We start from the raw sequence: 23,715 nt of genomic DNA, 5'->3' as shown, positions 1-23,715 counted from the left end.
ACCCCGACTCTAGTTCCCATTGCGGACAAGTAACCGGTGGTCACTCTGGTCAAACCCAACCGGGATTGAAAAGGCTAAAAAGGCTATTCGCGTTAGTCTGCATTTTCCCCCAGACTCGAGGACCGATGATTAGCCCGTGGCAGCTGGCCGCGCTTGCAGTAGTAGTAACTAAGTAGTCTAGTGCTCCTCCTCCTCCGCCCTCCCTCCCTCTCCGTCGTTCCCGATCGACGCCGTCCTCTTACTACGTTCGGGGTGTCCGGCGCGAAGTTTATTTGCACCCGGGTCAGCCGTGAGGCTGAATGGGCTGAACAGTGTAATCCAATGTATGGGGATGTAAGGAGGTATCCATACTACTTGGCGTGATGCACTGTCCCGAGGATGGGGAACACAAGGGACGGCAGCACGAGGGAGGTTGGCAGTTGGAACACACCACCCATGGGCACAACTTACCGAACGGAGGAAGATGAGAGAAAGAGAGAGAGTGAGAGTGAGAGAGAGAGGGTCGGGTTCTGACTCGGGAACAGGCAACGGTGAAAGCGACGCTGACCTGCAACATCAGAAACATACCAAGAAACACCGGCGTAACCTTTTTCCTGACGAGGTGGGGATGATTAATCTTCTAGAAGCCTGACGAATGCGGTAATTGAAGCCACCACTTGGCAGACCTCATCAGGGTGATGACCAATTGCTATCGCTCACACACTGAATCCGGGCGGACGTGTGAGCACCGAAACATCAGGAATTACAGCGAGTTGTTGGAGACATGTTACCTAAACTAGTCTAGTTCCACCAGGCCCTTGGCTGATCCCGGCGCTTATCTTATCCCGCTCGTCTCACACCTCCCCTTCCCTCCCTCCCTCTCTATTAATTATTAGCTCTTGGTTTTACTCATGGTGACCTGATGGGTGACCCGGCCCGAGAGATACTATCAGTTTTGGTAGTATTGTGACTCTCGGGTTTGACCAACATGCCGACGTATCTATCTATCTGCCTGTCGTATAATTAACAGAGTACGGAGTAGTAAGTAGTCAACTCTAATCTATCTGCTGATCTTGTCTCAACCATCCGCGTCACCCGCGACCATCATTCATCTCCGACCGGCATTTTCACCCTTCTGGGCAGTCAGGCAGGAAGTCAGTCAAAGTCAGGCAGCTTATTCCGCGTTGGAGGTGGTAGTATGGTAGTGGTGTTGTTGATTGATTGTTGGAGAACCAAACCATCCTCAGGCAGGCAGGCAACCTTGCCCCGAAACAAACAACACAAACTACTTCACTTACTCCAACTGCTGCTGGTTGAACCGCGCTAACCTCCTTTGGGACCAGCTCGGATCCGACGTGTGAAATTTGTCCCGCCCGCCCGGAGCTTTCAAACTTTCCCTTTTTGGTCTCCCTCCTCTCTTACTCTTCCCTCTTCCCCCTCCTCCTCCCCAAGACTCCGCAATTTGCATGCAATTTATCGCGACCACCTGCTGAATTGTCTTGTCTCTTCTCCTTCCCCCCTCTCCCAGAGATACATGCTGTCGTGGAATCTACCCACTATCCTCGTCTCTCTCTTCTCAGCATGAGCTTCTTCTCGATGTTCCGCATTTGCTCTGCGACCGCCCCACCAAGTCGCGTCGTTTCCCCTCGAGCCTCGGGTTCCCCAGGTTCAGAGGGCGCCCTCTTCTGGCAAAGCTTAGCTCAGATCGGCCATTGCGTTGGGATGGCATCACTCCATTCTCCCGTGAAACGTGCACCTCTACGCTACTGTCCGCGATTGTCGGTCGGAGCAGAAAATGGACCATGCTGCTGCCTTCCCATCCCCGCTATTACCTAACAGATATCCTTCTCTATGGACAGGCCTGGCTCACCTCCAATGCGGGGGCGCCATTTATTCATCGCCCGGATTCTCCTCGTGTGGAGATTTTTTACGCCGGCAGTTCGTATCACGATCCTCTCTGGCCTTGGAATTCTCTCCATTGAGTCGATACGCCATACTCTGACGTCGGACGGCTATCACGGAGGGCAGGGATAGGCACCAGCCTGAATACTGTTGGGAAGTGTGTGGAGCCGGTATTCGCTCTTCATTACATAAAAGAAATGCCCCTAGTCCGATGCAGGAGCCCTTGCCGCCTGCCCGGTGGTGAAAGAGTGTACCTCCGTGACGGCAGATGCGCCATTCATACCCCAGTCCTTATGGACATTGTCGCGCTCCATGCACCATTACTCGTCCCTGCGTCCGAATTGATTGGCCTCGAACAAGCTCTGGTGGTGAAGGTTCAGCCAACTTGTGGTAGTGACCCCAATTCTATGGCCCTGAATTTGGCTGCAATAGGTGAGTCCCTCCCGTCTCGGCGATCGCCTGATAGATGAGCCTAGACGGGTTCTAGACTGTAGTCCAGTCTATTGTGCCTTTTGCCATTGATTCCATGTCAGACGGGAATTTACCGCAGACAGAGTGCAACATCCCTCTGTCGCCATTATGCGGATTGTTCTCATCATTCTACTTTGGATCACCCGCACAGAAGAAACGCCTCATCGGTAGGACCTCTCCACTACAGTCCGAGTCGCGCAGTGATGTATCAATGTCCTCAAATCCATGGGACATCCGAGCGCGGAGATAAAACTCCGAGGCCAATCGTAATCTCCGATGCCTGCTACTTTGTACAACCCTGGCGGTGATATTACCATCTGCAGGTAGCCCAGTTGTCGAGGCGGCCAAAGTATTGTTGACCCGGAAGGCAACCCCTTCCATAGGATGCTCTCACGGATCCTCAATCTTGCATCCTCGTAGGATTGACGTCTAGTCGGAATTTAGTCACTTTCGCACCCTGCGGCTTCTATTCAACATATAGGAATGCCGCTCTGAAGCTTTTCGGTGGTCCGACGGAACATAATGAAAGAAGAGTAGAGCGGACTGCAATTCAATAGGGAACTTCTTTTTGTCGGTCTTATCTGGCCGACAATTGAACATCAATATGAATAGCCTTCCAGTTCAGACAGCCAGACCTCGTGGAATTGACGTCCAGTCGAGACATTCACAATGTGCCAAAACAAGTATCAGGCATAGTAGGCTGTTCCCAAACCAGGTCCCAGGACTCTTCATCAAGACATTCCTGAGTCAGGTACTGTGCAATTAGCTGTCTTCATATTTTGCCACAAAGGATGAACCATCCAGGCTACTTGAAAATCCCGTGGGCGCAACCAGGTTCAGGCACGCACACCTACCACAGTGATAAAAGTCGGGCATTACTTAGTTAGATCTTCTTTCCTGTGGAGCACAAATATGGCTCGACTACGGCTCGACTCTGGCGCGCGACGCATGCAGTAACTGCAAGATCGGAATGCAAGGGATGACACCTCCAGATCGCACCGCATGCAATCCTAATCCACTTCTCGCCCTGGATCGAAGTATTCTCATCGGCGACATCAGCCACATCCGCGGAGGCGCCGGGTGAAGTCTAAAATAAGTAAAAGGTACACACCTAGATTAAGGTACATGGAGGTAGACTTGCCTTGTACTTATTCAGTGAATTCGTGGATGCACTTGCCGGACAAGATTTCCGCCCTCTTCATCTTGGGATACCCCAAACTCATCTCAGCACAGTCGAGTAAATCACAGTTTTGCAGAAGAGAAGAAGGGGAAAAAAAATTAAGAGATAAGAATAAGGAGTAGAGAAGACATGCCGTTGGGATGTTTCCCACGCTGGTACCCCCGAAGGCTAGTGGTAACACGGAATTCCATACCTGGGAGATCCCCCGGGCATCATCACTATCCTCCTGGGAAGCAGCATCCGAAAAGGAATTGATCTCATAGTGCTGTTGCGCAGCATCTGGGCCATTGTTCTCCGCCAATGTGTCCAGTCGGACTGGCTATGCTTCAAGGCGAGAGGAATGACTGCGGCTTGCTCTGAGTTGGATGAGCAAGTGTATCAAGGGATGGCTGCATCAGCATCGGTCATTCACCTCCTCTCACCTTTACGGCCCGACACTACAGACATTGGTATCTGCGGGCGAGCCATTGCAGCAAATCATAATAGAAATGTGGGCTACTCGAATCAAGCTTATAAGCGCGTACAGCCCATCGGAGTGCAGTATGGTGTGTTCAGTCAACTCAAGCATGAGGCTGGGAACTGATCCTAACAGTATCAGATACCCGATTAGTGACACCTGTTGGATAGTAGACTCGGACAATATAAGCACTCCTTTGCCACTTGATGCTGAAGGAGAACTCCTGGTTGAAGGGCCAGTCGTTGGTTTCAGATATGCAACAATCCTCGACGCCCAAGAGATACGATTACAGTATCACTGCCTCGCTGGCTCCGCTTCATAAGCGGAGTTCTAGTCCACACGAGTATCTACCGCATAGGAGACATCGCACGACATAGTTTCTACGGATCTCTGCATTACGTGGTCCCTAAGGTTTCACAAATCAAGTTACAAGGGCAGCGGATCGAGCACGCCGAGGTGGAATATCACGTTCGGCTATGATCTTTAAGCGCTGTCCAGGTAGCTGCTGATATGGTCAAGTTTGACGATGTTGATACCGGCACCCTCGTTGCCAATTCTGGCACCATTGACGCCCTGTATATGGGCCGGGTACAGCGCATGCAGTCAAGGCAGCCACCCACAGCTTCGGCAAATATTTGGGTATACGAAAGCATCAGTAAGCGATGCGCAGACCAACCATCCTCTTCCGCCGTCTGTGCCTGGGATGGCGAATTTACCTACGAGCAATTGATCAGCTCTCGTCAGGATTCGCGCAAGATATCCTTGCCCATGAAGTTAAGCTGGAGGACCCGATTTTGGTATGCTTGGAAAGGAGCCGCTGGGTTCCGCTGGCTATCCTGGCAATCTGGAAAGCTGGGCTATGTCTAGTCCTTCAGGATCCCACCCATCCAGCTACTCGGTTGCGATTTATTGCAAATGAATCTTCCACATCAATGAAAATTGCAAATGAAGGTACCCACTTCAAAGCAAGCATCCTGTGCTCGACAGTATTGCAAATCAACGATGACCGCCTGTGGACTCAAAATGTTAACTTCTCGCTGGCTGAGACGGTTCATGTTGGGGGAAACAGCGCCGCGTACATTTTCTTCACATCTGGCTCGACTAGAATACCCCAAGGGGCTGTTGTTGAGCACGCTTCCCTTTCCGTTTCGTGGGAGACCTTCGCTACTCTACTCCAGCCACGGCCGATATCGCGTGTTCTACAGTTTGCCTATCACGCCTGAGATGCGATAACAATCGACGTTGTAGCCGCATTTCTGTCAAGTAACTCTTTGTATTTTACTAGAAAATTGATGTATGGGGCATTTGGCCTTGACTGCGAAGCTTGTGCGAGCCAATGGGATACTATTGACCCCAACCGTCGCCCGTCAGCACTCCTAGCGAGTTGTTGTACCTCGAAACGTTAGTCCTTGGCAGGGAACCGTCACTACAGAGGACACTGAAGTCTGGCATGATAAGGTTTGTCTCCTGAGCGCACATGTCCCAGCAGAGTGCACTCCAGTCATGTGTGATCACGCCTCCAAATCTGACCTGGGATACGCGGAAATAGGCGTCCCAAACGTCAGTGCTGGGTGGCTTGTACGTCCGGATGACCAGGTGAAGTTGCACGGTCAGCGGTTGGTGCTGAGTGAATTGGGACATCACGTTCAGCAAGCTTTCGCCGGATCCATCGCGGTCGGTGATATCATACAGTCAGAAGAGAAGCTACAAATAGGTCCATTTTTAGCAGCACGTATCTTCTATCCCGGCCATGCTGATGAATTACACCCAGATTCATGCATCTGGGAATCTTCCTTCAGATACTCCCCGAAGCAATGTCCAAGAGGCGCTGGCATAGCTTTATATCAAAACCTTCCTTTATATATGATGCCTTCTATGTTTCAAAGGCCGATTGTCCCATGCTCAGTATGACGACATCAGCATGCCTCGCCTGTTCGAGGATATCAGGGTACGGTTTAGATAGCCGTGACGGTGGACTCTCCGGGACACTTGCACAGCCTGAACTACCATACTCTTCCGCAGGCATACCAGCTCTGGTGCGATTTTCCTCGACGTTCCAGCATGACCTATCTCGATTACGGATCATTGTCAGGTTCGCCGCCTTCCCACGAGTGCGGAATCCTTATGACGAGCACCACGAATATCTCTCACCCGCCAGTACCTACTAGAATCTTCATAGTCACCATCATCAAGACAGATTGGGCCCTTTGTCTAGCGTACATAACCGGTTCTGATGACGTCGTCTTCGTAGAGCTTCCAGAAGCCGAAGCAGTTGTGGGAGCCTGTGTAAAATACGTTCAGTTCAAGTGACTCTTCAAGCTGACCACACCATGTCAAACCTGCACGCAGTTCATGAGCAACAGGTCCGGAGCACGGCCTTCGAGACAATTGAATACGACGATCTGGTGGCACGGTGAACTTCCTGGCCGGCAGACACAGAGCCAGGTACTGGGATTTTGTGAACATCCCTGAGGTGTTTGCTGGTAGCGGCCTGCCAGGGGTCCAGTCGAACCATGAAGCATATATTCCGCTTACCTTGATATCATCACCGTGTGGCCTGTAGTCCCCTCTCAAAGGGGACTCTTTAGCTTAAGCTTTATGTTTCGGATCGGCCGTGGGATCAGAATCAGGCTGACCAGATTTTGCATCTGTTTAATAACACTGTAGTGCGCCTGCTGAGAACCCAACGGGTCTTGCTTATGACGTTTGAAGCAATAGTTGCTTCGTTGATCATTTCATCAGCTTCCTACCACGGCGTACAATTGTCAATTGGCCTGAGCAGATGTTCAACGCAGAATGTATTTGATGTTTACGGCCAGATGTTCTCAATTAATTGACGTTGTAGAGCAAGCAAAGATCCGATACTGTTACTAGATATGCTATACTTACTACTGATACCAAACTGGCTACTGCTCTTAGCAATCGTTATATCTACTACACCTATCTTCCACTGGACCGCTCCAACCCCTTTAACGTATCTCTATTCTCCTATGAGGATTTCATTAGCCCCAACATCGTCCCGGAACACCCAGTCATGATGTACTAGATTAGTCATCCATGCAATTTCAGGCATCTCATTGTCACTTCTAATCGGACTTTCGGGAGGCGCAGATGTATACGTGATGTTATCAGTTCACCGGATTTGGGGGGAAGACTTGAATACTAAGCTTACTATTCCTCGGGGTATGTCAGATCTTGTCAGTCACGGCGAGAATATCTGACATTCGATCTTCTCGGGTGTGCGTCATACCTTAGTCATTAAGCAGAACAAACCTTACAGACCAACAGGCGTACGTTGCGGCAATGGAAGGTGTCGAGAAAGGCGGTCTGTGTGGTGCTACTAACTTAATCATGTCTGTAAATATAGGTAGGTTTTATTCGCATGCAGAACAGCCTTGCTGCTCACACCCAATAGTCCGGATCTGGTGGCGTTCCCATAACTAGTACTTGTATGGCATGACACGTCCGCCACACGAAAGTCAATCCCATCGGGGTCAGCGAAATTCAAGAACGAGATTTTTAGTTTTGAACAAAGCATCCATCCTTGGCAGAGATGTTCATCATCAAGGTATGGCCGGACACTGTGGCGAAGCAACATATTTTGATTGTTCACCTGGACAATCGCTCTTTTCGGACTGTTCTGTTGACTCAGACTGTCATTCACAGGAGCGATTCATATCCACTCAGCTGGTTACGATTCTGTGCAACATGCTACTAGGCTGTATTGCTGGCTATAATCGGAAACGGGTGATTTTTCATGGTACTTGTGGGTCATTGATTGGTCCACCCGGGGTTAGGATCAGTCGATCGATCGCTGCGGGCCGGCTATCTCCGGGTCGATCGGTGTCAGTAAAATTAGGTCATCTGCAATGATCAAAGGTTCGCCCAGTAAGAAAGTATGGAGGGGGGGGAAATGGCATCTGTAGCGAGCGAAAGACCTCGAGACGGAGTTCAAAGATGGCTCCGCCAGCCGGGACGGGCGGTCTCATCCACGATCCACCCGTGCCGGCAAAGGTAGCATCTTTCACCGGCAGAGAGGCGCTGATGTACAACTCATCTATATGGATAGCAAGGGGCGCTACCATTGCGGCCGCTCTAAACCAATGAGATGCACCATCCCAGCTTCTGAGCTGTTGGAACGATCGGAGAAGACAGCACTTTTGCAACAAGAACGCTGGGGAAAGAAGGATCCGGAGTTGGGTGGCCACGGTTTTAGCGGGCGGGATCGACCGGCGAAGTGGCCCTGATGGATCACAATTCAACAAGTCATTCAAAGCCATTGCCGGTAGGGCATTGTCCCACGTGCAAGGCTTGACTAGCATCCAACCCAATCATAATGTGCTAGTGGCATCGTGGCGAAGCCCATTCGTAGCAGCCGGAGATGGCGATGTTTCTCATCGGAAACCTTGTTGGAAAGGGAACTCGGAGGTGATTCGTCTGGTGGGGGCTGTTTTTGCTGATCTTGGATATCCACCGATACATAAGGGGCGGGACATCCGGACAGTGAGCGACCGTATTCTCTTCTGCCCTCTGCACAATTGATAACATTCAAGTGTAAAATGTACAGCAAGTTATCACTGTCTCTCGGCCTCTTGGCCACGGCAACGCTGGCTCTTGCCGAGCCGACCGTCTATCTCATTCGCCACGGCGAGAAGCCCAGCAATGGAAGCACCGGCCTCAATGCTGTGGGTTTTGAGCGGGCCGACTGCTTGAAGACTGTGTTCGGCCCGGATTCCGATTATGACATCGGATATATTATTGCAGAACAACCCAAGTCAGGTACATCAGCCTTGCGATGTGTTATCTGGTCTCTCTGTATATAGCCGTCAGGGATTAACAGACTCGCAGATGGAAAACGCGACCGCGCATACGAAACGGTTCTCCCTTTAGCAGAGGAACTGGGCCTCACTGTCGACACATCCTGCTCGAAGAAAGACACAAAGTGTGTCAAGGACCTGGTGAAGGACTACACCGGCAGCGACAACATTTTGATCTGCTGGGAGCACAAGGAGTTAACCAAGATCGCTGAGAAGCTGGGTGACGATGATGCACCTACCTACCCCGATGACCGGTAAGTTTATCCCGAAGAAAGTCGCAAAGGCAATTTGTAGTCGACGCGTCTAACTAGGCATGCATTCCAGGTTCGATCTCATCTGGACTGACCCTTACCCTTATACCAATATCACCGACATCACCAGCGAGAATTGCCCGGGTCTGGATAGCTGAAGTAGTAGCCGAAAAAATCAAGACAGGCTCCAATTAGGGGACACTTGGCCTTGTCTCACTGTAACCGACGGCCGTCCGGGCATTCGGCCCCTTTTTAAAAACGACGTAGTGCAAAGTCTTTATGGGCATTTGACATGACTGTGGCCATAGAATATCCCTTGGTGATTCGCGTGTTGGATACCTTAATTCTAGCAGCTCACAGGTCATAACACAATAAGGACAGGAACCACTGCACGGTCTATACGCATTCTCATCGGCCATCAACATGACACAATGGCCAACTTTTGCCCGGTCGCAATTCACCCCCATTCCTTGGAAATGCATATAATGCCACTCGAGAAAGGGTGGCTACCGTAAATTGTCTGCTAGCAGGCCCACAATCTCACCACGAACCTGTGGGCGAGCCTTGGGTCGTGTGTCCGATAAAGCCATAGAATGCCAAGACGCCATGCTATGCTTGATATTGTTCCAAATGTAACCTGGCATATATAGATCCTGGCATCAGCGATAAGACCTCCACTAGATGCGAAGGAGGTAAGATACGAGCAAATGAGAGGGAGCGGGAGGAATGCTTTGCCGTGGTGGCTGCTGACTCCTGTTGACCGTCCCCACGCACCACGAACCCCTGCCAAGTTGAACAGAGACAGACTGGCCTGCCAATAGGCTGCCAGATAACACCAATTCAGCAACTTCCAGATGGCGCTAAGCTTCCAGGTAGCCTGTGGCGGCGGTCTTAGCTGGTGCTTGGGCGAAGGGGATGTAAACCCAAACCCACCACCTGGTCAGCCAGGACGTACTGATGAAGCTGATATTGTGAGACTAACTTTGGCCGTGAAGTTAACTTCAGGTCCGCTGTAATGGCGGGTGTGTTTGGCTCTAAACTTCCTTTATCTTCAAGCTGCTTCTCGGATTGTAGTTGACTAAGGGCTGCGCACCTCAGCGAACAAAGTGAATCTCAACATCAAACTCATCCACCATGAGCACCCCATCACGTATAAAGTGAACAGTGGACTATCTCAACGCTCCGATCAGGAGATGCAAGTCACTGGCATCCCGCATGTCGATAGTTATGGGGTAACCCTCCAGCCAATGGTCGGGTATGATAAGGTCACCCGACAGGAACAAAAGGGGAATGATCAGATATGCGTCGAGCAGGGGAAGTGTCCAAGCAAATGGCATCACTACAGATTATCTTGACCCCATCCGCAGGCAATGATATTAATATCGATACCTCGATTTGGTTGGTGGGCTCCGATGGCGCAAAGGACGGCCAAATCGTTATCATCGGACGTTGATTCGAATCAGCGATGGTGAGTGGGACAGGCTAGGGCTGATAGGCAATTTCTAAAGCACAGATCCCTGCTAGTGGAGAAAATGTCCTAAATGACCCAATTGATAGCAAAGACTGGTGCTACATTGCGCGATATGCCTGTCCAGGCATTCGCCCCTGCAATGGCATCGTCTGGGGGTATTTAGCCCATTGTCTGACCACCGCCGGAGATCCGTCCGACCTCGCTAGCAGCCATGCTATAAAGACCAGAAGCTGTGCAGCCAGTTCATCTGGCTAGGGGGTCGTCAGTGCTCAACAATCTTCAGTAAATCTTCCTGGCGTCTCAACGCCCGATCAACGAAATATGGGTAAGTGTAGCCAGGTGTATGGCGCTGTACCCGAAACTGACAGCAGTGGACGATTGTAGCTACCTCAACCGGCGAAACCCACATCGCCGATGCCATAATCACCAGTGAAGCCACCAATGGTCCAATCCAAGTACAGGACAAGTCCGATCCAGAGAAGAATGTCTATGAGGTGGATGCACAAGCGCTGGAGAACGAGGAGTACCCGCCACCCACAGAGGAAGAAGTCAACAGCCTTCGCAAGGTCCCGGCCTATCTCCCCATCATCGCATACTCCCTTTGTCTGGTAGAATTCGCCGAACGAGCATCGTACTACGGCGCACAGACGGTCTTCTCCAACTTCATCGAGTTTCCTCTTCCGAAAGGTTCTCTTCAGGCCCGATAACCCCTAGTTCTCATATCGCTGACTGGCTTCTTGCAGGAGGAAACGGTGCGGGTGCGCCTCCGCGAGGGACACAGGAGACGGCCGGTGCGCTGGGAATGGGACTCCAGGCTAGTGACGGATTGGTATTGCTATTTCAGTTCCTTGCCTATGTCATTCCCATCTTTGGTGGATGGTACGTCGATCCCCAAACTGTACACACGTGCGTGACTCGCTCACAATAACAGGTGGGCCGACGTATACGTTGGTCGGTACTGGGCCATTTGTGTCGGTGTCGCCATCTGTGGTATTGCCCACATCATTCAGATAATCGGCGCGATTCCGTCAGTGCTGCAGGCTGGGACAGCGCACGCAGCGCCCCCATTCATCATCGGGCTTCTGCTGTTGGCCCTTGGAGCCGGTATCTTTAAGCCCAATATCGCACCCACCGTCCTGGACCAATACCGCCATCAAAAGCAGTACACCAAGGTTTTGAAGACTGGGGAGAAGGTCATTGTGGATCCCGAGATGACGGCTACTCGGACGATGCTCATCTTCTACGGAGTGATCAACGTGGGAGCATTTTACATGCTGGCCACCACATATGCGGAGAAATATGTGGGTTACTGGCTGGCCTTCTTGCTGGCCGGAATTATCTATTTTATCTTGCCGGTGGTGCTGGCGGCTGCCTATAAGAAGACATACCGAACGCCGCCCAGTGGGAACTCGGATCTCGCCAAGGCAATTAAGATCACCGTCACTGCTTTGCGCCAAAACAATTGGCAGGTCTGGCGCAAGAACTTCTTCGATGCGGCGAAACCGAGTGTCCTGGCAGCCAAGGGGATCCAGGTTGACTGGACCGACAAGCTGGTGGATGATGTGCGCAGAACTCTCGTGGCAACGGAGATCTTCTTCTATTTTCCCATCTACAATCTCAATGACGGCGGGATCGGGTCTGTTTCGACAAACCAGGGTGCGTCTATGACAACCAACGGTGCCCCCAACGACCTTCTGAGCAACTTCAATGCCTTGACCATCATTATCGCTGTGCCGATCGTCGATTACTTTATCTATCCACTGCTTTATCGGTACAATATTCCGTTCAAGCGAATCACTCGTATCACATTCGGGTTCATCCTAGCCGCACTCTCCGGTCTGTGCGGTGCCCTGGTCCAGTGGCGCGTATACAAGACCTCGCCGTGCGGCTACTATGCCTCCTCCTGTTCGGAGGTCAGTCCCATCAGCATCTGGTGGCAGCTGCCGAACACCATCTTGGGGGCCCTCTCGGAAATCTTCTGCAACGTGACGGCGTATGAACTGGCGTATGCCCGGTCGCCCGCGAGTATGAGGGGTCTAGTCATGGCAATCTTCCTCTTCATGACTGCTTTGTCCAGTGCGCTGGGAGAGATCCTTCTGCCAGTCACTGAGGATCCCGACTTGATCTGGATCTGGGGTGCCCCTGCTGTTGCCCTCGCTCTCCAGACCATTTTCTTCTGGTACCGATTCAGGTACCTGAACAATGATGAGTTCATGACCGATGAAGCCAACTATGCAGACGGTGCGGAGGAGACTCCTATTCAGACCACTGAAGTGGAAAAGACGGTGGAGAATTAGATGTGCACGGTTGGGTCGAATCATTACGGCCCCAATGACGGTAGCCACAGTTTGAATAGGCTATTCTATCAATACATGTATCACATTCATCTTAAGCCAGGTTTCAGGCAAGCCGAGTCTATAAGTTTGATTCCGGTATTGTATCTGTAGTCCCTTCTGGGAGGATGTATGGTGGTGTATGATCTAGGTTGAGAGACGCTGCATATTTGCAACTATGGCTTCCTTGTCAAATTTGGCAGCAGATTGATGGTATGAAAGGCTACGGTCGTGATTCATGTCGACTTTAATCTCGGATCAATAGCCCGAAAAGTCCGGTTTGGTAATAATCTTGGGCGAATACTCCCCTGGCCGACGGGAGCAACCATTAGGTGGTTCACTGTCATGCTCTAGATTTCATAAGCGAACGGGATGCTCTGCATCGCACCCTTCCTCTGCACACACCCTGCGGCGGCAACATTCGCCTTCCGAACGGCCGTTTCGATCTGGGCATCGAAGTCCGCCAGTGGAGCACCGGTGGCAACGAACTTCGCAAAGGCAGTAGCGAAGTAACCGACGAATGTGTCTCCGGCGGCAGTGGTGTCTACAACCTTCTCCACCGCTGCGCTGGGGGCAAAGCCCTGCTTGCCAGTGGCCGTTGAGTAATAGGCACCCTTAGCTCCGAGAGTAATTAGAACGATCTGGACCTGGGCATGTTTGTGGAATAGAGATGCAAGTTCCTCGGGCTTCAAGTCCTGCTCCTGCTGGGCAGGAGTGAGATGCTCCTTGACCGCCTGGGTCATGAGGACAGCTTCAGTCTCATTCATGGCCAGTACACTCGTGCCGGCAAGAGCGGCGAGGGGAATACCTTCTGTGAAGACTGGTGCAGGGTTGAATACGAGGTGAGAAGCGCAGAAAGCGCTGTTAAAGTGCTTCATCAAGTCCAAGGTGGTCGACCTCGGGATCTCGCCCTGCATCACGACAACGCCTTGTTCTAGATGGATATTCCGAGTGGTAGCGAGGACTGCGTCTGCATTATCCATTCCCGAGTAGTTAGCTCCGGGGACGAACAAGATTCGGTTCTCTCCTCCAGCTCCTTCGTCCACGATGATTGTAGCAGAGCCCGTTTGGCTGTCCGTCTTTTCCTGGATTCCCGTTGTGCTGACTCCGGAACCCTCCAATGTTGGGCGAAGGAGTGCCGAGTAGTAGGGATCACCCGCCCCGACCGCTCCAATCATATACACCGACGCATCTTGGTTATCTTTGGAAGCGAAGGAGGCGCGACCGCACGCGACCGCCTGGTTGGCACCTTTCCCTCCGGCGCTGATAGCGAGGGAATTGGCTGTCAGGGTCTCGCCGGCATCGGGGCAACGTGGAGTGTAGGTGACAAAGTCAATATTCAGAGAACCAATCACGCAGATCTGGGGAGGTGCCATGGTGGTCGTTCCTGGAGTTGCAAGAAGACAAGTCAGATATCCCAGTGACGGGTATGGATGGAATCCCCCATGCGGGGAAGAAGCACAGATGGGGACTCACTAGTAACGCTCCGTTAATGATGACAAGTCAATTGATGATAGCTCAAAAGGGAAGGAATGTCCCATGCAACCGCTATGCAGAATCTTGCAGAAAATCACAGTCAATTAAAACCTGCAGTGGGGTTTATCGGTGGGATGAGTGAAAGTAAGAAAGAGAGGGACCTTCTTTTGGCGGGGGGGAATAAGAATTAGGTAAGTGGAATGGTCACATGATGATGACGTTGAAGAGGCCGAGGTATAACCCTTGAAACAACTATAACAACCATTTAGTTATATTTGGACAAACTGGGGGTTTGTACTCATGTGGTGGTCATGCTGGCTCTGGCAGTCACCTTGGCTAAAGTTCAATATATCCCCAATACATGCTCAATATGCAGAGCTACTACTGTAAGGGTAGTTTATCTTCTGGTGATATGTCAGAAGAGCACGCAGTTTTGGGGGTACACGAAGAAAACCATCCCTTCGATATACTTGGAAGATACTGCTATTCAGCTCCGCCTATCCAGATTTTCTTTGGAATAGAAGGTTCATGCCCTTCTGTTTGATCGTGATCCGCGGTTTGACGGATCGAGTGTATTGCGCAAGGGATGGTGGGAAGAGTCGCAGAAGCAAGCATAGATTATGTGATAAAAAAGTCACGAAGAAGCGGTCGACTTCTGTAAAGCCCACTGGCCTCTTAATACACTTGCGTTCTATTGTTTACATTGAACATTTATTGCATTTCATCATGCCGGCTACTACCCTCTATCAGCTTTTGCCACATTTGGCATAAGTTGATCTGGGAAGGGACTAATTAGCCATCAAGTGCCATCACCACAGCTATAAGTTTGGCACACATGGCTTCAATCATGTCCGACTACTTGGGTCTTATACTTATAATAACCAAGCTTTGACCTACCTACCCAAACACACTGTTGGTTCCTGATTTCACACGCTGCTACTTGTCAAGTGACATACACAACGCTCCCTTTGGCTAGCCATGGCAACCATGACTACTACGGCCAGAACGGCCACCATGGCCATTGGCACTCCAACCTTGACCTTTCGCCGCCTTCACCCCACGTTTGGTGCCGAGTGTGAGGGCGTGGACTTTTCGCAACCAGTCCCTGATGCCGTCATCGAAGAGCTTCGTGCCGCGATGGCTACATACGGCGTCTTGGTCTTCCGCGCCACCAAACTTAACGATACGCGCCACTTTGCCTTTGCTTGTCAATTAGGCGAACCGATAGTGGATAACACGGTCGGGAAACCGGGAGTGCCAGATCGACTCGGTTCCAGAGGCAAGCTGATGGATGTTGGGAATGTGGACAGCAAGGGTCGGGTCTTATCGCCATCATCTTGGCGGGCGCAGCTATTCCGGGGCACACGCCTCTTCCACGTGGATGGCTCCTTCACCCAGCGCCGAGCGGGATATAGCCTCCTCCGAGCGCACCAACTGCCCCCAAAGGGAACCGGCGGCGCGACGGCATTTGCCGACACCAGGACTGCTTATGCGGATCTCGCTGAGGAGACGAAAGCCGAAATCCAGAATCATGTGCTATGGCATTCAATCATGCAGAGTCGATATCTAGGAGCCCCGGATAATTGGCTCATCAGGTTGGTGGTTGCCGTCTCCGACCTAGATGACCTGCGTCGTTTCCCATATCTGATGGCGGTGGTATGTTCACGACATGCTTCGAGAAAGCGACTTCCCTAGTAAAACATCGAATTGTGCTAACCAAACCATTATCGTTTATAGGGCCTCATAGCCCGTGTATTGGGGATTTGGGTCGATATTGTGGACATCAGCCTGCTCCTGATGTTCTGTTTCGTTTTGGCGCGGATCTTGGTGCTGTGTTGGTTGCCCGAGGCTGCAAGAGCGCGTGGGCGTCATCAACTTGCACAACTGCACAAGCCCAGCAAACGAATGAATCTGTACATGGGATCACATGCATACCGGATAGACGGGAGGAGCAAGGCAGACAGCAAGCCCGTAATCGAGGCTTTGATGCGGCATGCCAGTCAGGACAAATATGTGCTCACCGTGGACTGGCTGAACGATGGAGATATGATTATGTGGGTATGTATATCACCTTGATCTTTCTGTAGAAGCCAGAAGCAACGCTAACGTTATTAGGACAATACTTGCGTGATGCACCGATCTTGTGGTGGCTCATATCAAGGACGATATGTGCGTGATATGCGTAGGGCCACAATCTATGACTCCGCGTAGGCGCTGGAGTCAACTTGTGCGAAGATTGAACAGATGTTGATTGCAATAAATATAATCACAAAGACGACTTTTGTATACGTCCGAATATCAAAACTTGTTTGCACCTTTCAGGGGTAAGAAGCAGAAGCCTGGATATAATCTTGTGTGAAGAAAGATGAAGGATGCCGGCCCCTGCACTATTCCCTATCCAGCTAGCTTCAGTTAAGGGTGGGTACCTGACCGTTAAGGTGTCATGTCAGGCACCCAGAATCTGAGGATGTTTTTCAGACGATATCAATGGGAATTCAGCTATCTTTCTAGACAGACAGAATCTCTCTCTTGTATACAGTACTTTCTACTTTTATGTAACAACCGCCACGTAGATACTGCACCGCTGTATCATAACGCCTTAATTCCTCCACCTCCCTGTTTCTACCCGAAACGTCATTTTAAGAAGCCCTGATGCAATCCCTGAAGTGGATCTGCAGGATGCCCATACCCCCTATCCCCTCACATTCAATGGCCGAGAATTCCGCCGAGCAGAAAGAGGGGAAGAAAGCTTGAGTAGCCTGCGGCAGACGTACGTACATGAATCATACATCACTGCGGAGGATCACCTCTACTCGGAGCATTCTCCGTAACGGACAATATCACGCCCGCCTATAGGAAGGAGAAGAATAGTCACTACTTTATAGTGACTGATGAAACCCGACCAAGCAAATTTCACGTAGAGTAGTACTACTGTCTCCTTCACAGGAGATGAGGTACCCCGTAGGCAACTTCATATTTAACATAGTATTGTCCCCTCACTGATCTTCCAGCTTACAGTAATCTGTGTACTTAGAAGTACCCCCTCTCAAACCATCACCTTTCAACCCTATCTCATCACAGAGAACAGCCATCCAAAATGATCTCCCTCTCCACCCTCCTCCTAACCGTATCTCTAACTCTCACCGCAACCGCCCACCCCTCCGTTACCCACCAAAAACGCAGCGTGACATGCCTCAAAGTCGGCGCCACCGCAACAGCCAGCTGGACCAACAGTGCCGATCAAACCTGCACGTATGTGGGTGTGGTAGGCAGTAATTATGGGGAGAATAGTGATGGTGATGGAGAGTATGTTTATTTCTTTTTTTTTCTTTTCTTGCTTCACTTCCAATTCACTTATCCCATATGTTTCTTCTCTGTCACCACATCAACACTATTGGAAAAACTGAAAAGCTAACCCAACTACTGTTCAAACAACAGTTACTCCTGCAACGGACGCTGCGGATCAGGATGTAGCGGTATCGCACTGGGCAATGTCTACACCCAGGATTGCTTTTCGCATGATATCTGCTCGTATTTTGAGGATGCGAGCGGGGGTGCTAGGTGAGTGGCTCTATCTACAAGAAATAATAAAGTAAGATTATGTGAATGAGACATGCTAATATTGTGTACTAGTGACCCCAACTGCGGAGCAGCATACAAGGCCGCAGAGGATGATTACTTGCTGGGATTGATTGATGGGTGCTCGCAGACGAATCCCACTAATGCGGTGGTGAAGCCGACGGCGACTCCTGTTTGTACTTGATGGATTGAAGAGAGGGAGAATCGTTATAAGTGACATGTCTTCATATCTTGACACAATATGACTTCTGATATATGTACAGTCCATCTAATTGCTAAACCAAATAAAGCATATATACTAGTTGCAAGTATAACATGCAAACATAAAACGTATCGACAAACGCACTACTTCCGCTCCCCAATCAACTCTCTTGACTCATCACTAGTAGAACTACCCTGTCGTGCACCCACCATACAAGCACAATGCGCCTCCATCGGTGGACTAAGCGCCTGTTCAATATCATCCTGCAACACGCTCAACCCCGGCTTGCGCCTATTACTCGACGGAATAGAGTTAGAATTGGAAGAAGCCGACGGTCGCGACTGACTGCTGTTGCTGCCGGAGTCACCAATCCAGCAGGGCGCATGGAAGCGCAGGAACTGTTTCAGATACGGAAGGCAGGGGCAGATAATGATGAAGTTGGCTTCGATGACGCTGTAGATCGTGTCAATAAGATCCGTCCGGTATTGGTATAATGTAGACCGTACGCACATGAAGATGACGGCTAGAGCAATTTCGTATGATTGGTCATCAGACGTTACCAGCGGCATTAGAGTCGCCAGCCGGATGATGCTGGTGATTATAGTTCTGTGGGGTAATGAGTTTGGTCAACCATGGAGGGGATAACATGGGGATTGAAAGGAGGATCACCTACAAGCAACCAACCCCAAACATACAGCCGACCCCGAGCTTCTGGATCAATGGAAGTTTCAGCTTGATTATGACTGGGATGGGGATAAGGATTAATATGATATCGCTAACGGTGTTGGTAATGGCCGTAGCGAGATAAAACCCGACGCGGTCAACGCAGTGGCCGGTAGTGATGGTCAAGTCCCAGTTTTTAGCGATGGGTTGGCAAGGGAAGATGAGACCCAAGGTGAGGGCGATCGTGTAGCCGGCAATGATGAAGGTAACGAGAAAAATGATGTTTCTCCAGATGCGAATCATGTGCAACAGGCGATAGTAGAGCATCAGCAGAGCGAATTTGGCCGCAGCTAGGGCAGGGACGTAGATGATGGCGGCAGAAAGGAGAGTCTGGTTACTGGCTCAGCGACGAGACCACAGCAGGATAGAAGACGAGGAAGAAGCAACATCGAAGGACGGACTTTCACGTAGATTTCGAGCACCGCGGGAGACAGGTACTCGATATGGACTCCATAGCCTCCATAAGTGTAACCGTCTATAGGGAGAGGGCGGTTAGATTCTGTGTGCTCTAGAGTTGAACAACCAAAATCACATCAATCCGTACAAACATACAGAGGATAACTGATTGCGTGCCAATCGAAAAAATCTGTGATAGCAGAGACATGTGAGTGCAAGGACTGAGACGAGGTTATCGCTGCTACACCATACCCAAGCGAGGATTAAGCAGACTGCAGGCTGTATTAGCCACCAACCACTCAAATCTCCACCTCATATAAGCATAGAAAAACGTACCATCATCCCACCAGAACTTCCGCATGATGTGGATCTTGGTGTATATTCGCATGACGAGTGATATCACGCAGAGGAAAATCCAAATACCGGCGAGGATCTGATTGGTGGTGCGTAACCATGGGTGCGACAGAGTCCCCCGGAGAGTGTCATCACCAGCAGCTCTTCCCAGCACGTCCATTTTGAAGAGCCGACAAGCAGCGGCAGGTTTCCCCGAAGAAGGGGCATTATTATTGTTCTATCATGTCGATCCTAACGCAAATTGACGGATGGCAAGAACTGAAGCCCGGTCGCGTTTAAGTAACTGGAGAAGAGTTGAGTATCCCTCGTTCCCTCCCGTCTTGGTGGCTGAGTGTCAGTAGAGTTTCAGCCACGGCATCATCATCCAGTATCTGCGGCAACGAGCAGCGACCGATCGTGCCGGGAACCACCGCAGATGCTCGTCCATCTGCTCGATGAGATGGGAATCCTTCATATTCCGGGGGTCTGTGCATCCTCAAGTAACTTTCAACCCTCGGGTAGTTAATATACGCCACCCGAATACTGTGCCCAGGAAAAAGTAGTTCGAACGAGTAGATGGCTATTACCACGGACCACAAGCAAAGTGGGGATATCATTACTGCATTTCATCTATCATAAGGTTGGGGAATCGGTCTAGAACGATTCCTCAGCCCCGTTCATGTACATATTAGATACAGAAAAGCCACCCTCGTCAGTTGAAGGTGGCCTGAACGCTAGAAGCCGCATAGAATGGCGTTTTAATAGTGTAGATCAAAGAATCAATCCAAGGCAAAGCACCGTTCCACCGAGTCAGAGTTGTTACCCCACCAGTTGGGCATGGAAATCTGCTTTCCCGAGCCAAAGAACAGGAAGATCAACAGCATGTTCAGGTTGAAACCCGCATCGAAAGCAGCGGCCACCATGTAGCTGTAGCGTTTCCAGACCTCAAACCGATACCGGTAGGCCCAGTACATGACAACATATCCGCCAATAATTGCCGATGTATATCCCGTACTGATATTGCCGTAGAAGACCGACAAACCGGAGAAGAAAATGCTGACGTTCCATAGATCAATGCGGAGCCAGCGCGGTAGAGTGCGATGCATAATGTACAGGATAGGGGGCAGCACCGCGCCCACCAGGAACGCCCAGGGTAGAGGCTTCATCTCCTGCTCCTTGAACAATCGGCTGGGTCCGAGAACTGCATACTGGACACCCAGAGTATTTGAGGATTTCAAAGACTGACCAGACCATTGGTTCAGCGGATCCGTCTTCTTGCCCGACAGGTAGTCTCCTTTCGTATTGAGGACCCATCGAATCACGGCGTAGTTCACTGGAATACCAAGGATAGTGCCAAATATCTGAGAGAAGAATACCGTGCGTGGCGGGATATGCATGTAGTGACCGATCTTCTGGTCTTGCAGCATGTACTGCGCGCGGTACCAGGCATCGCCGGCAATCGATCCGTACGTAGACGGTCCGCAGGGGTGCCGATGGCTTTTTCCAGCAGGGGTTTCGACCATGTAGCCATACACCAACTCATTAAAGGAGCCAACTGCCAATTGATAGTTCGAAATGGCATAGAGAAAGCCAAAGGGGACCACCAACACGGCGGCGCTCGCCAGCGCCACAAACAATGTCCAGATCGGGATCCACAGATAGCCACAGGCAATCGTCACGATCAAAGCGATAAAGCCAGCCATGAAAAGCGCGACGTACCACCAGAGGGGGATCTCCTTGTAGGTTCGCTGGAGAACATTGAGACGATCGTGATACTGGTGGTTGATGCTTTGACCCTTCTCCTGCGACGCTTTCTGCCGCGACCGAATGACTTTCATCAGATTGTTTCGGATCTGGACGAAGCCGAAGGTTAAGATCCACGTAATTGCTGCGGTCACTTTCGCATAGTCGAAGAAGGTCGCCCAGAGATTCTGAAGACCCATGTACATGTCACCGTACTCCGCGTAGGCGGTCTCGTTCAGCTGATAGTCGGAGGTAACTACCTCGAGGGTAGGGTAGGTCGTTCCGTTCACTGTCAGCAGAGAATTAGACATAAGGCCGTGCTTGTAAGATCCAAGGTTTCCCCATTTCGCGGCTGGGAGTAAGACCCAACAATTGAAAACGAAGGCCAGGAACAAAACAACCTGCGTCCACCATGGGGTAAGAAGGATCGAAGAACCGTTCCAGTTGATGTTCGACCAGTCGAGGGACAGATTCAGCAAGCCCATACCTCCCAACCCAGATCCCAGGAAGTTGGCCACAGCGTTATGCGGTGCGACCCAGCACAAGAAGGCGAGGGAAGATGTGAACGGAAAGACGTATTCGGGCAAGAACTGCCATAGTGTCATTCCCAGGAAGCAGAGGAAGAAAACCTTCATCTGCCGCCGCGCGAGGGGGGATGAAACATCCTGTTTCCGGAACGTTTCAAACAACGTAGTCTGCATGAGGGCCTGTGGCCAGATGAAGTTGGGGTCATATAGCAGAAGCTGGCGGGCCAGTGCTGCGAAAGCATACCCAATCCAGACAATCGCAAACATGAAGAAAATAGCCACGGCAGGATTGACTCGCTCGCCGTAGTAGAGCTCTGCCATTGCGATCGGGGTATATCCCAGGTTGTAGGTAGCTCCGGATGCCGCCGTCAAGGTGACCAGAACGTGTTCCTTGATGCTCCACGGGCCCGGGTTGAGGCTAAAGGACCAACGGGTAAAGGGCACGCGGATCACCCAGGCTGGAAGGACCCGCGCCAGAAAGTGACCCGCATAGTGGCACGCGATCTGCACGAAGAAAACGGAGTATGGGGCTTCGGTGGTACGGAAGTGGCTCATCATGGACAAGAAGGCACCGGGTACGACGAATATCACACAGAGAACGAAGTATCGAAAGGTAATGGTGTACAGGGTTGGGTCGTCAGTAAGACTGACCAACTGGCGCACCTCGAGGGGCAGCGCGGCGATCTCGGGGTCTTCTTCGGCTGCGGTTTCGACCACATTGGGCTCTTCGGTCTTCTGACTCTTCTCCAAATCGTCCACGGGCTGTTCCTTCACGGACGCCGCTTTGGATACGGAGTCGGACGTCTGGTCCTCCCGGTAGCCCGTGGTGGTGGCGACGGGCGACACATCGCCGACATCAGAAGGCGCTGCATCATCTCGCTTCCGTCGAAAGATCGTGGATAGGCCCATGGTGAAGAGCCTGAGGCTGAGATCTAGCGCGCAGAGGCGGATGAGGTGAAAAGACGCATGCCCAAGCAGTTCGTTCCGACGCAAAGAGGGGTGAGGCAGCCCGCAGTTATAGAAAAGTTTCCATGATCGAGTGACTCCTCGCCCTTCTCCGCATCAGGTAAGGGGGCGATGGCGCAATCGAGCAGCAGCACTGCAGCATTTTCACACACCCCAGCTGCCAAGTCGGTCGGCTCAACGCCGAATGGCTAGAAAGTGCGAATTGTGCAGGTGGCACGAGCTAGGGCTGACCATTATGGTTGAGAAAATGAATATGGGGGGAGAGGAATAGCAGTGGTATGAAGCCAAAGTGGATGCCAAAATTGCGTTATCGAATCCTTCTCATTCGTGATACGCCCTTAGATCCCCGCCCACAGCTTGTCCGTAGACGCGCCGTGATTCGACAGACGCCATTTCAACCTCTTTAGCCAGCGACCGGCCCCTGGGCCATCCATGGGTCCGAGGCCCAAGAAGAAATTTCACACGTTACAGAGGAAGGTGGAAGAAGTAGGCTAGTAGGATTAGGCTTGAATACCGCGGAGGGCTGACCGAAGAGTAAGATGGTGGCCTATCAGGGTTTCAGCTGGTCCGCCCCTCAGGTCGGTCGCGCCCCAATGGGGTGCTTAATCCGGTTAAGCTTAGATAAGAGAAATCGATGAGCAAGAATTCGCGTGGATAACAAAATCAAGTGAGATTTGACCGAGATGGGGCGATAATAGCTTGAGGCAACAGATAACCAAAAAGGTTTTATCACTCTCTGAATAATTCAGAACTTGGAAGCTTCAAGAGAGATAAGCTGAGAGAATACTAAATTGAATCTAGATTATATAAAGCAAAATTTTAAGAATGAAAACAAATCCTTCTCTGAAATTGTTGACTGCTACTATGCGATAATAAAGAAAATGCTTTATATATTAGATTGGGGACTGA

General features: G+C 51.0%; 9 protein-coding genes across 9 annotated transcripts; 5 read left to right on the top strand and 4 right to left on the bottom strand.

Moving 5' to 3' along the window:
- Positions 1-2,174: 2,174 nt before the first annotated feature.
- On the top strand, positions 2,175-5,212 carry BO88DRAFT_459021 (acetyl-CoA synthetase-like protein; the record flags this gene model as incomplete). Its single annotated transcript, XM_025711076.1, has 4 exons — positions 2,175-2,313; positions 4,348-4,457; positions 4,509-4,644; positions 4,734-5,212. 4 exons carry the CDS (start codon positions 2,175-2,177, stop codon positions 5,210-5,212), a joined length of 864 nt encoding a protein of 287 aa, XP_025557157.1.
- A 2,506-nt stretch (positions 5,213-7,718) lies between these two features.
- BO88DRAFT_220680 (uncharacterized protein) lies at positions 7,719-8,493 on the bottom strand. The gene has a single exon (XM_025702000.1). The coding sequence runs from the start codon at positions 8,309-8,311 to the stop codon at positions 7,850-7,852; it is 462 nt and encodes a 153-aa protein (XP_025557156.1). The 5' UTR covers positions 8,312-8,493; the 3' UTR covers positions 7,719-7,849.
- Positions 8,494-8,548: 55 nt separating this feature from the next.
- Positions 8,549-9,215, top strand: BO88DRAFT_420372 (putative phosphoglycerate mutase family protein; the record flags this gene model as incomplete). Its single annotated transcript, XM_025708440.1, has 3 exons — positions 8,549-8,768; positions 8,820-9,060; positions 9,131-9,215. The coding sequence occupies 3 exons, from the start codon at positions 8,549-8,551 to the stop codon at positions 9,213-9,215; spliced, it is 546 nt and encodes a 181-aa protein (XP_025557155.1).
- Positions 9,216-10,250: 1,035 nt separating this feature from the next.
- BO88DRAFT_399279 (putative MFS peptide transporter) lies at positions 10,251-12,825 on the top strand (the record flags this gene model as incomplete). The annotated part of the gene is made up of 4 exons (XM_025705355.1): positions 10,251-10,322; positions 10,900-11,215; positions 11,272-11,407; positions 11,460-12,825. 4 exons carry the CDS (start codon positions 10,251-10,253, stop codon positions 12,823-12,825), a joined length of 1,890 nt encoding a protein of 629 aa, XP_025557154.1.
- Positions 12,826-13,018: 193 nt separating this feature from the next.
- On the bottom strand, positions 13,019-14,608 carry BO88DRAFT_220659 (ribokinase). The gene is made up of 2 exons (XM_025701999.1): positions 14,338-14,608; positions 13,019-14,248 (listed from the first exon to the last, which is right to left on the bottom strand). Exon 2 carries the CDS (start codon positions 14,235-14,237, stop codon positions 13,212-13,214), a length of 1,026 nt encoding a protein of 341 aa, XP_025557153.1. The 5' UTR covers positions 14,238-14,248; positions 14,338-14,608; the 3' UTR covers positions 13,019-13,211.
- Positions 14,609-15,351: 743 nt separating this feature from the next.
- BO88DRAFT_492210 (TauD/TfdA dioxygenase family protein) lies at positions 15,352-16,658 on the top strand (the record flags this gene model as incomplete). Its single annotated transcript, XM_025712904.1, has 3 exons — positions 15,352-15,993; positions 16,075-16,395; positions 16,453-16,658. The coding sequence occupies 3 exons, from the start codon at positions 15,352-15,354 to the stop codon at positions 16,546-16,548; spliced, it is 1,059 nt and encodes a 352-aa protein (XP_025557152.1). The 3' UTR covers positions 16,549-16,658.
- Positions 16,659-17,434: 776 nt separating this feature from the next.
- Positions 17,435-18,100, top strand: BO88DRAFT_353493 (uncharacterized protein; the record flags this gene model as incomplete). The annotated part of the gene is made up of 3 exons (XM_025703641.1): positions 17,435-17,643; positions 17,776-17,898; positions 17,971-18,100. The coding sequence occupies 3 exons, from the start codon at positions 17,435-17,437 to the stop codon at positions 18,098-18,100; spliced, it is 462 nt and encodes a 153-aa protein (XP_025557151.1).
- A 22-nt stretch (positions 18,101-18,122) lies between these two features.
- Positions 18,123-19,751, bottom strand: BO88DRAFT_492209 (uncharacterized protein; the record flags this gene model as incomplete). The annotated part of the gene is made up of 7 exons (XM_025712903.1): positions 18,123-18,571; positions 18,629-18,724; positions 18,792-19,171; positions 19,243-19,316; positions 19,394-19,427; positions 19,490-19,509; positions 19,574-19,751. 7 exons carry the CDS (start codon positions 19,749-19,751, stop codon positions 18,262-18,264), a joined length of 1,092 nt encoding a protein of 363 aa, XP_025557150.1. The 3' UTR covers positions 18,123-18,261.
- Positions 19,752-20,177: 426 nt separating this feature from the next.
- Positions 20,178-23,247, bottom strand: BO88DRAFT_409253 (OPT family oligopeptide transporter). Its single transcript, XM_025707910.1, has one exon. The coding sequence runs from the start codon at positions 22,747-22,749 to the stop codon at positions 20,350-20,352; it is 2,400 nt and encodes a 799-aa protein (XP_025557149.1). The 5' UTR covers positions 22,750-23,247; the 3' UTR covers positions 20,178-20,349.
- Between the last annotated feature and the right edge of the window lie 468 nt (positions 23,248-23,715).

This window comes from Aspergillus vadensis (genome assembly GCF_003184925.1).
Source record: "Aspergillus vadensis CBS 113365 unplaced genomic scaffold BO88scaffold_42, whole genome shotgun sequence".
NCBI lineage: Eukaryota > Fungi > Ascomycota > Eurotiomycetes > Eurotiales > Aspergillaceae > Aspergillus > Aspergillus vadensis.
Note: the sequence above shows the minus strand (reverse complement) of the source record. Positions and strands in the feature narration are given on the sequence as shown.